Source organism: Platichthys flesus, chromosome 12, assembly GCF_949316205.1.
Source record: "Platichthys flesus chromosome 12, fPlaFle2.1, whole genome shotgun sequence".
In the NCBI taxonomy this organism is placed as follows: Eukaryota; Metazoa; Chordata; class Actinopteri; order Pleuronectiformes; family Pleuronectidae; genus Platichthys; species Platichthys flesus.
Window position 1 is genome coordinate 20314895 of NC_084956.1, and position 13871 is coordinate 20328765.

Sequence of the window (13871 nt, forward strand, 5' to 3'; positions counted from 1 at the left end):
CTTTTCCATTTTAAAAACATTTCCCTTGATTTCTCAGAGAAAAATGAATGGAGCTTGATGAACAATTGTCCGGGTTAGGGGACTGATATTTAGGAGAATATACAACTTGGTGCAGTCTAAAAATGCTCCTGTCGCACTTTTGAAGTTCTAAGGAGGATTCAGTGCAGAATTATTAAGGTCATCAGTGTTGTTATTATAAGTGTTATTAATATAAGTAGTAGCAGTAGTTTAATTTATATGAAACCTTTTCTTACGTGACACTTTTAAAGGTCTTAAGGAGGATCTCCTGTACAAACAGCAGGTTTACGACCTCTGTCTCTAAGCAACGGGACGCCTGAACCTGCTGCAGTGCGACAACAGGGACGAGTCACCGCTGCAGATCCGACTGCGCATTTATTCAACAGTTTGTTTGTTTCTATCCCAGGACTAGTTCACTAAGTTTGGATGTTCCCAGAGCAGCTGTGGACCACACGCGTCTTTTCCTACCTAGTTGAAAATGTGTGACACTTCCTACTTTAGCTTAGATGATAGCTGGAGCTAATGCTGCCTTCAAGGACTGTCGGGATTTGTACAGTAGTCTATTTGAGGCTGAATTTAGAATATGTTCATTAAATAGGGATGAAAGATTTAATTCTATTTCCAAATTTCTTAAATATCTTACCGTATAAATAATTAATTCTTGCAAAAATGTTCTCCTTTGAGACATTATGTATTAACTAGTTTATGGCGGTTATTAATACATTGTTATTATTTGGTTGACACAACAGCACAGAAACATCTGAGCAACTTTAATAGGTGCAGTCGTGACCATCTATGGTCGTGACGCACGCTGTGGGCTGGAGATCGGGAGTGTTACGAGGAGTTCCCGAAGGCAGCATATGCTGTCCAGCAAAGTAAGCTAGCAATGGAGGCAGGGAGCCGGTAGAGGAGGAGGGGACCGCAGCATCATCCTCACACACCGCCATGAGAGCAGCTGAAGCCTAGAACCCAGAACCACGCGACGGGGGAGGACTGACTGGGACGACAAGTGAGTGAACATCATGTCCTCCGTGTGTCTGAGTGAGGGATGTGGAGAGAAGCTGCTGTTTTGTATGTGACCCGCAGCAGATGTTGAGCAGCAGGACAGAGGGGCTCGGCCTGCCCCTTCACCACCGCTGGATGTGCGTGATACACGTGCACCAGCAAATGTGCAGATGTTATAAACGATGTGACTCATCGTATGTCCGATCTGATAGCACGGAGCCCTCAGGATGTCATGGCAATGACAGTTATCAATACTCAGTCTTCTAGGGATGCGTTACTCAGCAGTGGGTCACCAGACAAAACCAGTGGATAGATTATTTCTCTGTATTTATAGCTTCTCTTGTCTTTAAGAACACAGCAGGTTAGTGTCACTCACCCATTCATTCATACAGTGCATCTATGGGCAGCACTTTTTCTAGGAGGGGAAAATTCAGGGTTCAGAGTCTTGCCCCAGGACACTTCAGCATGCAAATGGGAAAGATTGGGATCAAACCATATACCGTCTGGTTAGAGAACAACCGCCTCTCTGCCACAGTATAAGAAAATCTAGGTCCTAAGCCTGATGTAATTTCTTACCTTCTTATTCCTTATGTGAAACAGTAAATGGTCTTTTCATCCGTCACAGAATTCTTTACTATCTTCTGCGTGACACACTTGTGTGAGCGCCAGCACTTCACTGCACATCCAACGACAAGACAAGATGTCCTGAAGTGCTTGTCACCACCAAAATATTGTGTTGTTTTCACATCTCATGCACGTGATGTGAGTTAATCTGCAGGTGCCACACAAAATCCCAGAAAGACCAGTGTTGACAGTGCTCCTTATTCAACAGAAATCTCCAACACAAAACTGTAACACCTTTAAAAACATTAACAAGCTGTTTACACGTTAAAAATAAACAATTGAGGGAAACACAACAGGAAACGATATAAAAGCTATTAGAAGATCACAAACCATTATGTCACAAATACAAAAATAGAAAGTGTTACAAATGAGAAAATGGTAAAAGCAGGAAAAAATGATGAAAAAAGTAAGATCAGAGCCAGGAGAAATATAAATGTGTCTTTCAGAAAGATTGAAAAGAGTTAAAGAGTTTACCAGACAGATCTCCTCAAGGTGATTGTTCCAAAGAGAGGGAGCCCTGACAGAACTGATCGCCTTAAAATTTGGTGAGAAGTATGGCTTCTGTATTGTAGACCAGCTATAATTTATGTAGTTTAGAATAATCAGAGTTTGTTTTTGTAATATTTAAATACATTGTGTTAATTTACCATTTGAAGGTCAAAGTCGTACGGATACTTACCATTATGGAAGCTGGCTAAAGCGAGCATCAGTCTTGCTTGAAATTAATGGAACAATTATCAAGATAGATCAGTCAGAGCGGCCAACCAATCATTTCCAGGCTGATTTGGATGTGAGGGTTTTTCATTGTTGACACACTGCCACTTGTTTCTTATCTCTGTCTCTGTAGAGATGAGCCGCTACTGCTCGGACAACAACAACTTCCCCTATGACAACAACGTCCTGGTTTTGGACATGGTGCTGGGCTCTATGTGGGAAGTACCCCAGCCCATAAACTGGGACAACGTCGCCAAGCTGGTCCCAGGATTCACTCCCAAGGAGGTAACCTCAATGTCGGTTGACTGTGAAGGTTTCCATCCATACACCAATCATCCCATGACTTAGTAACACAAATGTGGACATTGCTGTGATCTCGCAGTGTGCCCGTCGATTTGAGGAGCTGAAGAACACAGGGGGGTTCCCTCATGTCGACAACCAATGTAATACTCTGACAGAGGGAGGTACCTCCCCTTCCAATGGCCTGTCTATCTTGCTGGACACTGGGGAGACGGTCGACTCAGGAGACAGCCAGAGCAGCAGCAAAGTTACAGGTTGGTCAGTGACAGACTGAGCAATACAGATTTAGAAAAACCTTGTTTAGTTTCTTTTCATGACACATTTTCTTTTCTGCTCTCACAGTTTAGGGTCATCTAAGGAATAAGTTATTTAATATAGATGATGTCTGTTTCTTTCTGCACGAGTAATCACTACTGGAACATCCAGATGATTTAGATTCGTTAAATGTATGTCAGTAGCTATGTTATTGATGGTTTTCTCTTTTTTGACGTCCAGGCTCTAAATCGACCCTCTCAGGAAGGGCTGGGGGGGGTGTGGAGAAGAAAGAGAAACGAGTGTCGGTAGATGAGGACGACCGACCTCAGAAGCCAAGAGAGTAAGCAGTAGTAGTTCCTAGTCCTTACAAGGTGCCGCCTTCATTGCTCAAACATACAGATCTGCTCTAAGTGAAACTTGAAAATAGGATTTTAAAAGTTTGCATATTTAGTATGTAAACCTGCTTAGTTAAACTTTATTTAGTAGAATGTTTTAATGACTGACTCTATTGCAAAAAATAGATTTAAACTTTTCTTCCCACAGTCCCAATATGGTCATCCACGTGTGTGATGAGACTAAGAACCTGAAGCAGGACTTCACATGTCCCAGAGATCTTCTCGTTAAGGAGATGCGTTACTTCGCTGAGTACTTGTCTGTGGACGCCCAGAGATGGGAGGAGGTGGACATCTCAGTGCACTGTGACGTGCAGATCTTCGACTGGCTCATGAACTACGTCAGGAGGAACTCCGCAGGAGAGGGAAACAGGGACAAACCCCGGCTCGGTAAAATTCTCCAGAAAAACTGTAAAACCACATCAGACACAACGTTATTCCTCATGGCAACGCCTGAGCTGTCACTCTCAGCACCTGTTGGTGAATCAGTGGACGGTGCTTGATTTCTTGGTTGGTCATGTGGTGTGTGTGTTTGCTGGGCCACTGGCTGTGTGTTCTGTGTTGTGTGTCGGTTGTGGGGTTTGCTTGGTTGGTCATGTGGTGTTTGTCCATTACAGAGCCCAGCAATGTGATCTCAATCCTGATCTCCTCCGAGTTCTTGAAGATGGATACGTTAGTAAGTGTTGTGACGCTTGATGCCAACTGTGTTGTTGTCCTTCGGGCCCCTTGTTTTTCAGATGCAATGCAGGGAATTATTCTTGTAAAATTTCTCTTTTCATATTTACATTTATATTTATAATACAAAGAATTGAATGTTTTGCATCTTATAACCTCTCCTGAAACAGGAAAAACAAGAGACCCATAGATAGTTGATGTTGCATGGATGTTAGTGTTAGAGTAGATTTTCTTTTACTTCCAGGAGTTTAAGTTCTAGTAGAGGACCTAAAACTGTAGCAGTGTTGTTTAATGTGTTTGTGAAGGTGAGATCATATGAATGTTTCAGTCCAAGTCAAAGGCTCTTGTAAAAGCGGTTTACCTTTTTTACTGCTTAGGTGGATGAATGTATCCAGTACTGCTACAAATACATGAGCACCATCGTGGCTACACCCTGTAACATGAACTGCATCAACAGCAACCTGGCCACACGCATCGCCGAGCTCTTCAGCCACAACGAGGCGGACGACATCAGGGACAAAAAGGACAAGTTCAAGAGGTGAGTGTAAACAACCAACACAGAGTTCAGTCAGTGTGTGGACAGTGTGTGTGTGGCTGAGCTCAGTGAGGAAGACAAACAGCTGAGGAGGAGACACTGAGAAATGACTCCTGTTCGCAAGTAAGTGACATTTCAATCAGGAGAGACTTGGTTTTCAATTTAACGAGTTTATTTTGTGTTTACAGTACACAGAGAATGCGAATATTTATAGTCTTTGGCATTTTAGACCCCTGTGTGATGTCATCAGTATTAGAAGGGGGTGGAGCAGAGCGTCGTACAGGAATACCCCCCCAGGGGTCTAGACACTGGTGGTGGTTCATTGGTCAATCGTTTGTTTAGATCCATATATGAGCATTGTCCTATTGGACTGCCTAAGTGTGACATCCTCTGTCCTTAACCCTCACAAGAGTAAGGAAAAACTACGAAAAAACCCTCCGTGAGGGAAAAACGTAGAAACCTCAGGAAGAGTTGCATGCGAGGGATCCCTCTTCCAGGATTGACAGAGTGCAATGGATGCCATGAGTAACAAGTATGTTGTTAGGCAGTCAGCTGTGATCGGGATACGGAAGAGGTGAATGTTCTTCTCAGGACTGGAGGAGTTTGGGGTGGAGGAGGGGTTGGGCGAGTCACTGCATTGACACTGCTGAGGAAGAGAAGAAAAGGGATTTTAAAAGTGTGACACATGATGTGTGACTGGCTGAAGGAAACAGCGCGGGCCTGATTAGATGATTGGGAACACCCACGATCAGCTGACAGCATACAGGTTAAGCCCTCCCATGGGCATTCCCGATATTTAGGACCGCCCGCAGTCAGCTGATCTGAATGGGGTTTTAAGTCTTCCTTATTGAACTTACGCTGAGCTCCATGACAAGTGTTTGAAAAACAGCATAATATCACAACTATCGTTTCATTTTGGCCATATTCCGCATTTTAACTTTGACATACTTGTCGTAGGGCTTTCATCAGATCAACTTAAATTTTTGTTGAGTGTCATCACAACAAGATGGAGATCTAAACTTGCTCGGATTTAAACTTTTCGTCACACCATGTGACCGTGGCGTGGCGTCAAAATTAGATCACAGCACCATCTGCTGGCTACAGGAAGTGAACTGTGTATCCTTGCCACAGAGCGCAAAATGAATGCTACGCAGAGGCGTGCGCTTGGTTATTGATCGCTCTCTCTTCACCGACTGCAACTGACTTGAAATCGCCTGTGCTCGGGCCCGTTAGTGCTACAACGTAGCCCTAGTTGTTTTGATATTAAAACGCAAAGAAATAACAATCAACAGAAAAAACTTGTTTCAGTAAAATGGTTGAAGTGGTGTATATGAGATCAGTCGACAGTGTGTGGAGCCTGTTCTGCACTGATGTTAGATGAATTATTCTTTTACCATCTGCTCCTGGTTCAGAGTTTTTTTGATGAACGTTAATCAACAGCCATTTCTCGCAGCATCTGAATGGCATCGAGTAGGTGATACAACAGCACTGTGTTTGAATTAAATATAGGTCTATATTCGTCCCTGCATGACAGTGCAGTAGCAAACAATGTTTGATTGTTTTTTCTCTTTATTTCCTTTCACCTTAAAGCAAGTTGTTCCAGAAGAAAATCGAGCGTCTCTTCGATCCCACCTATCAGAGCAGAGATTCACCGGGCAACGCCTCGACCCTCTACAGGTGAGCAGGAAGCTTCTTGGTTTCCTCACGTTTCCTTCAGTCTGTTGCCTTAATTATTTTGACTGTTATTGTGTGTCGTACATGTGTTGGATCCCAGGTGTGGTTTGTGTGTGAAGATGCTGACCAAAGACACAGAGAGGAAGATTTGTTGTGTTCCAGGGAAAATCAACGTCGATGCTCAAGGAGAAATCATCTATACCCACACAAGGTTTTAGTAGCACTCGTTCATCATGACTCCGCTTCACATGTATGAGGACATGATTCATGTTTTTGTGTGTGTGTGTGTATTTGCAGACAGAGGAGTTGGGACGTGCATGATTACATTAGTGGACTATATGAGGAGCTCAAGTCCTGGGTCCTGGTTTACTGGAGAATCTGGGGTACAGTCAACTACCTCACCTGCTCCCGATGCCAACAGGTTAGTGTGTGTGTCTGTGTGTGTTAGTGTGGGTCTGTGTCCGTGTGTCTGTGTGTCTGTGTGTGTGAGTGTGTGTTTTTTAAATTGATCATATGAGGCAGTTAAGAGTGTGACTGATATAAATCAAGAACATGCTCGAGGAGAACTTTGGAGATTTATTCTATGAATCTGACATATTTATCATGTACATTTTGTGTGTGTGTAGTTGTTTGTCTGTGCAGAGCTGACCCACTGCAAGTACCACCAAGACAGTGTTCTGTACCCTGGCCCTGGTGCTGAGAAGGGCTTGCATGGTGCAGGAATTTATCCCTGCTGCAACCAGAGGGTTCTCCGCTTTGACCCCACTGGAATGCCCAAGGTATGGACCACAATTCAATGGAAACTAAAACAGAGCCCATTCTAAACAGGCCTGTTTGGAATGTGCCGTTAGTTTGGCCTGTGGTGATGCTGGTTACAGGGTTTCTTTGTGATATTGTAAAAGTGACCTGCTGCAGTAAGAGCTGTTCACCTGTTTGTTCAAATGTTATCACAAATTGCACAACAGTTGACACTGCACTTCACTGGACCCATTCATGCCTAGTGTGAAGACATCAAGTTGAAAAGTGTTGAGATATGAGAGCTACAGACTGACAGAGATTTCTGGAATTATTAGATAGATGTTGCCGAGTTACTTATGTTTGATGAAAACCTTTAGAATGGCTTTTATTGATAAAACAAATCTAGTTTGTTGCTTATAAATATTTGTCTCATCATATAATTAGTAAAACTGGTGGACTCAGTAATGGCTGCCCTGGCAGTCTTTAATATAACTGTCATTTTAACTTGTGATTTATCTTGCTGGTAATTTATTCATATCTGCAGTCAGCGTCTAAGCTGTGAGTAGTTACCTTTGAAACTTGACTGGTGGTCTGCTGCACATTCCAACTGCAAATGTCTGTCCGAGTGGAAAAGAGGAGGACACTCAGTTACTTTGACATAAACCCTGAACATGGACGTTTTTTTAGTGCTGCTTCAATCTGCTGCTGCGTTTGCTGCGCCGGATTCTTGTAAAAGGAGGAAATCATCAAATGTGTGTGTCTGTGTTTGCAGGGCTGTAAGATGCGGGACCACATAGTGAACCTACCTGATGAAGAGAACTGTGATGAGGTGACCTCAGCTCAGATCAGAGTCCTCAATGACCTGCTGCTGCACAGAGACGCAGTGTGTGTGTCCAACACACCACCGGTAGATGGGTGAGCAACACTTCTTCTTTTTCTCCCAGCGTGTATTTGTGTGCATGTTATTGTTTTAAAGCAGTGTTGTTGTGAGAGGGTAATACTGTCCTCTGATGATGTGTGTGTGTGTGTGTGTGTGTGTGTCAGTACTGAGGAGAGTCCGTCCAGTGCAGAGAAGGTTCAGGACTGTGATGTTCTCTTGGAGCCAACACTCCTTGGACCTCTGAGAGGAGACGGCAGCACTGTAAGTCTCCCTCTCTCTGTCCGCCTGATGCTTTTCATCTGTTCACCTTTGTGTCTCTGCCTCGGTTCATTTCCTCCCTCTGACCTCAGCTACTTTCTCTTTCTTACCAGTTTTCCCTCTTGAAAAACTGGAGTCTGCAGCTGGTAGGACTTTTCCCCTCATTCCCTTCATTACACAGTGTCTGCTTCTAACCTGGGATTGTTTATTTTGTTAGAAGGGAATTCTAGATGGGTTCTTTTACTGAGATCCCTTTTTTAGATCAGTCAAAATGTCGGCTAATGTCAGCTTCATCAAGCAACTGAGTGGTTATGTGTGTGACCTCTCAGAGGCACCAGTCTCTTCTGTCAGAGGACGAGGAGTACACCACGGGGTCAGAGGTCACTGAAGATGAGGTGGGGGATGAAGAGGAGCTGTCCAAGAAACAAGGTGCCACACATAGGTTTTATTTGAAAGTTAATAGATACTTTTATATAGGCGTGGTTAGCTTAGCATTTGTCCATGAAAGCAGAACAACAGTTGGTGTATTCCGTCAGCATTTCAGTGCAGATGTGAAGATAAGACTCCAGATGAAAATGTTATCATTAAACAAATCTATTTTTTTGTGTCCTTATTCCCAAAGCTTCATGCACAGACTTACAATTATTTATCTTCCCTGATAATTAGACATAAACTAATAGTATAATATATGTTTGTATGATAATTGTTAATTCAACTAACTCAAATTTATTTTGATCTGCAGTCAAAATAAGTATTAATCGATTTCATGATAGATGAAATATTGACAAGCTTTTCTTATGGTATTATACTCTATACTTGACTAGAATCAGTTGTTACTTATAGTTATAACCAATTAAGAATTTAATTTGTGATTTCAGTGCTACACAGTTCGGTTTTTGAAACACAAAATTAGTTTTATTTTGACAGAAATGACAGATTTTACTTCACTTCTCCTCATCAGCATTTAAAGTGTTTGTTTGACACCAAGATATAAATGGGTGAAAAAAAAATTGTGCTTGAGTCACAATTGTTTTTAATCACAAATATATAATATACATCAAAAATGTTTGTTAGTTTTCAATGAATTTTGGTTCCATTGACTCGGGCAGCAGCTTTTCTTGAACACAGAGTCCTTGTTGTAGTTTAAATGATTTACCTCTTTAGAGCACTTCATCACTGTTGTTCTCTCAGTCTGCATTTTATCATTTCATTGTTCCAATCTTTGCATTTTGAGGACTGGAAAATAAAACAGTTGCTGTGTTTGTCCAGCAGGTGGCGTCAGATGCTGTTGATATAACGTTTGGTTTCTCTCTCTCCAGCTGCTAAGAAGGCAAAGAAGGCTCACAGACCTCTGAAGAAACAAATGTCCTCTCCCAACTTCCAACGCAAAGACAAACCAGAGAAAGTGAGTCAGTGATTTCATTAATATTCAGTCCACACTCCTCAGTCCCCTGCAGAGGGAAACCTGGACGTGTTCACTGCTTTGGTCTTTAATTCAGTGTCAGGAAGCTGCACAGAGAAAGTTCTGTAACAGGGTGTGTCAATTATACAAACGTCTTCAATGTTGATATAGACCTTGGTTTTTCACAGTATTGTTCCTTACATTTGATATGAAGTTAGATAAACAATATTACTATGGAGTATCAGGGCCATATGAAGAAACTAATATTCTGAGATTTTGAGAAGAAAGTTGTAATATTACAAGAATGAAGTTCTGATTTAATGAGCAAAAGGCAAAATATTCTATGAGTAAAGAACATTTTAGGAAATAAGCAGCAAGGAGAATTTATGCTCAACAGAGTTTCACTCCTTCTGCCCATGTGACCACTGGTTTCTTGCACAGTAAAGTCCTGATACTTACAATATGTATGTATTTAGTTATTTGCGAAACTTAAACTAAAGTATAACTTAACAAAATACCGCATATTCCTATCGCAAATGTACTACAATTATTCTTTCAAATTTACAATTTTGTTCCCGTTTTATAACAACTTACATGTCTCAAATTAACAACTTTATTCTATAATATTACAACCTAATTTTCACAAAGGGTACGACTTTATTCACGTAATATTATGACTTTATTGTTGCAAATGTATGACTTTATTCCTGTAATAGTAGCACTTTACCTGCGCAAATTTAAAACTTTACTTTTATAATGACGCAATTTTACCTTTAAGAGACCCATCGTACAATATACATAAAGTTAATTCAAGCCAAATAATTCATCTGGAAAGAATGTTAACTCACAGTCGTCTCTAATATTTATGCATGATTGCTATAAAACATCTGCCTAAAGTGACACAGTTGTCAAATTCAATAACAAACTGCATTTTCACTTCTTCTTGTTTATCCCTGCTCAAACAACACGGAGCAGCTGGAACAGTAGTTTACGCTTTAGTGTCTGAAATCCTTAACTCTTCTGTTTTTCATCCCTTGCAGTCACAGACGAGGGACAACACACCTTTCGTGTGAGTTCATCTGCATACACCATCCTCCTCGCACATTTTCCTCTCACACACTTGTGTATCTGCTGCAGTAGTTACCTGCCTGACGCTGTTAGTGCTGCTTCTCAGTGCTCGTGTCGGTTGTTTGAATGAGATGTGCCTGACGCTGGTGCCTGTGGTGTGTGTTTTGTAGAGTGAGCGTTCAGAGAAGTAAGTGGGACAGCTCTCGCTCCATGCGCTACAACCAGGACGCTCAGAGAGAAGAAGGTAAAGGAGGCGTCCACAGGAAGTCAATGTTATTAATACTACTATATTTTTAGGCATGTCATGTATAATATATATTCATAGCAGAATGAGTCCTACTTGATTATTTTATTATGACATTTACAACTGTCCAGTTGTGGTTAAAGTCACTGTTACCTCACAGAACATGTATGTGGCCAATAACACACAACATGTCAAGTACACATTGGGAAATCCCTTTAAACTTGAACCTTCACTTCACTCACTGTGATCTCTGTGGTCTCTGTGTTCACTTCACTGTGACGCTAGGTTTTGTGAATTTATCAGGAATGTGAGTTGGGAGTTTCATTACATCCGATACAAACATTTACATGAATATTTCAGTTTTAGAGCACATCACTTGTGATCTTTGGAGAAACTGCTGGCCGCCTTTTATTCAGCAGGCTTTTGTTTCAGGTTAGACAGAAACTAACTTTTGGAAACAATCATTGTGGAGATAGAAACGTATTCAATCAATAAGTATCACATTACAATTTTCATCGATAGCAATAAAACAAAGGTTAATTATAAATCGATATAATACTTAAGCATTGCGTAAGCACCGTGAGGAGTTATAACATATTATTGACTGTTATGTTATGTTTAGTTGTTTATCAAGTTTTTGTCATTTTCTTTATTTTTAAACCACAAGCTTCAGTCTGGAACTTTACATTGAAAAAAATTATCATGGACATTTATTGTGATAATTATCGATGTCAACTGACATGATATTTTTTATCTTGATCATATTTCTGACTATATCGTAAAGGTCAAAGGTCAAGGTCAGTGTGACTTCACGACACTGTTTTGTAAATAACAAATACAAAATGCACTAAGTACCTTTTATTAAATTCCTTGAAGGTCTTTTCTTCTTATTTAGAGAAGAGTAAGACATGAATGTAAACTGTAACTGTTTAGTTCTACTCATTACTGTTTTATCGTCTTTATGAACCAGACCAGCGTCGCATGGTGGAGATCATCGGCCACCTGACGAAGACGAGGTTTGGAGACGAGGAGCAGGGCAGATCTAAGGACACTAAAGAGGTGTGTGTGTGTGTGTGTGTGTGTGCCTGTTTGTGTGTGTCTGCTGATAGATACAGTATGTATGGCAAATCATCACATGTGTAGAATCAAACTGCTTCAGGAAATGTGACCAGAATTTATTCACAGCATGAGGTTGTTGTTGTGAGCACAGTTGTTCTAGTTGTTGCAGCTGCCTGAAGTTGGATTGTTTTTGGACTGTGTGCCTGTTTGTGTGTGTGTTTTTGCAGCCGGCAGGGGGAACCTACTCCAGATTGGAAGGGCAGTTTAAAAGTATATCTCAAGCCAGACAGAGTTCAGAGAAGACACCCAGGTTAACACACACAAACACACACGCACACGAACACATATGTGTACATCTTGTATGTCATAATCTGACCACATCTTCTGCCTCTTCAGATCTAAAACTCGCTACGCTCAGATCCGGACAACGTAAAGGACACGGTGGGGAGAAGGCCTCTGAAATGATGGCAGATCAGAAGAAACGAGGAAGAGGCGAGATCTTCCTGTGTGGTGGAAAGTACCTTCCTACCGGCAGCCCTTTCCAGCACGGCCACCTCTTATAACTGTGGACCATCCTATCACCCTTACCCCCCCCCCTCTCTGCTTATCTCAGGTGACTATGTATGGATCACCGTTAACTGCATCCTCTATCACTCAGCTCGCTGTGTATTTGTGCAGCTGTGACCAGCCTTGGAAAAACAAGGAGAACTCTGGATCTAGCTCAGCTCTGAGGAAAAGCACTTTGACGACCTCAGTGTTTCTTCAGGATCTCGTTTTCATTTGGAGCCAGTGAAGTGCAGGTGCAACATGAGAAATGCTGGTTTATGAAGTTGAACCGTTAGGATCGAATTGTTTAGAGCCTGTGAAGCTTTGAGAGTAAAAGACGATATGAAAAGATCCGACCTGAGATCTGTGACAGACAGCACATCAGTCAGTACATTTAACTCTGCACTAATTCTCATTGTCTAATGTAGCGAAGCGCACACGTCTGGATTCGACTGTTGCTATAATAACTAACAAAGGTTTTAACTCCCAGTTCTTATAGAGAGATGTGTAATCAGCTCCATCTGTTCTGGAATGTGAGTGTTCTGTATGACACCGGGACCAATAAAACATGAATGACACTGACCTTCCTTTTGTGCTCGTTGTCCACTTGGTGGCAGTATATCCCCTCCAGGGAGACGCTGGGACCTCGAAAGTTAACTTTGCCCCAGTTAGACCACAAACTGTCCCCTCTGCTTTAGTCTAACAACCAGGTGATATCACACACTTTTCATCTGGGGGATTTTACTCTTTGCTAACTGTGTCGTTTTATTTTCTCTTTTTTCTATTCTTGTGCCTGAGACTAAAAGAACAAGTGCAGTTTGTAGCAAGTGTAAAAGTCCTGTGCAGAGGGTTGGTATGTGCCCCTGGGCAGAGGGTCAACCAGCCTCTCTGTTTGATAGCCTCCGATCAGTGGGTGTGTTAACCTGGCTCTTCCTGTCTAACTTACTCACAGGGGTATTAATAACCGCTCCTGCCCACAGAGCGCACACAGAGCAGAGCATAACGGGGTATAGAGTGGAGAGAGAGCAGGCTTTTTTTCCCTCTGGTGGGCAGGTGGGGGCTCCCCCAGCTGTTCCCTCTTCTCCTCGACAGCGGATGCCGAGAATGGCTGAGGATCTCTGGATCTGGGTCAGGAAGGGAGGGAGGGGTCCAGTTACAGTACAGCCGGACTGAATTATGTTCCCAGAGAGATGGTTAGATATGCAGCATCAAAGGAGACATATGCAGCAGTAATGGAGCGGGAGCGAGAGATGCTGAGTCCACACAAGACCACAGGCAGCCCATGCACAGAGTAGTTTTACTGCTAATAACAGCTAAACCCCCCTCCCTCCACTGCAGAAGAAGAAAAGGCCCCCGGAAACAAGGAAACCCACATCTGAGATTTGCAAAAGAAAAATCAACTCAACGTCCAATGTCGAGTTTAGAGTCTGACAACAGATATCTGTTCGGGTCCAGCAGCTTCCTCTCTGGTTGCATCAGAGCCG

The 13871-nt window shown here is 42.2% G+C and overlaps 1 protein-coding gene across 1 annotated transcript; it reads left to right on the top strand.

Annotated features, from left to right (window-relative positions):
* The first annotated feature begins 325 nt into the window (after positions 1–325).
* On the top strand, positions 326–12970 carry sanbr (SANT and BTB domain regulator of CSR). The gene is made up of 21 exons (XM_062401034.1): positions 326–1027; positions 2495–2646; positions 2744–2915; positions 3157–3256; positions 3460–3698; positions 3926–3984; positions 4361–4521; positions 6109–6195; positions 6293–6403; positions 6490–6613; positions 6819–6971; positions 7703–7845; positions 7975–8071; positions 8182–8214; positions 8398–8497; positions 9388–9473; positions 10511–10539; positions 10709–10782; positions 11753–11841; positions 12069–12151; positions 12238–12970. Exons 2-21 carry the CDS (start codon positions 2497–2499, stop codon positions 12272–12274), a joined length of 2127 nt encoding a protein of 708 aa, XP_062257018.1. The 5' UTR covers positions 326–1027; positions 2495–2496; the 3' UTR covers positions 12275–12970.
* The last annotated feature ends 901 nt before the right edge of the window (positions 12971–13871 follow it).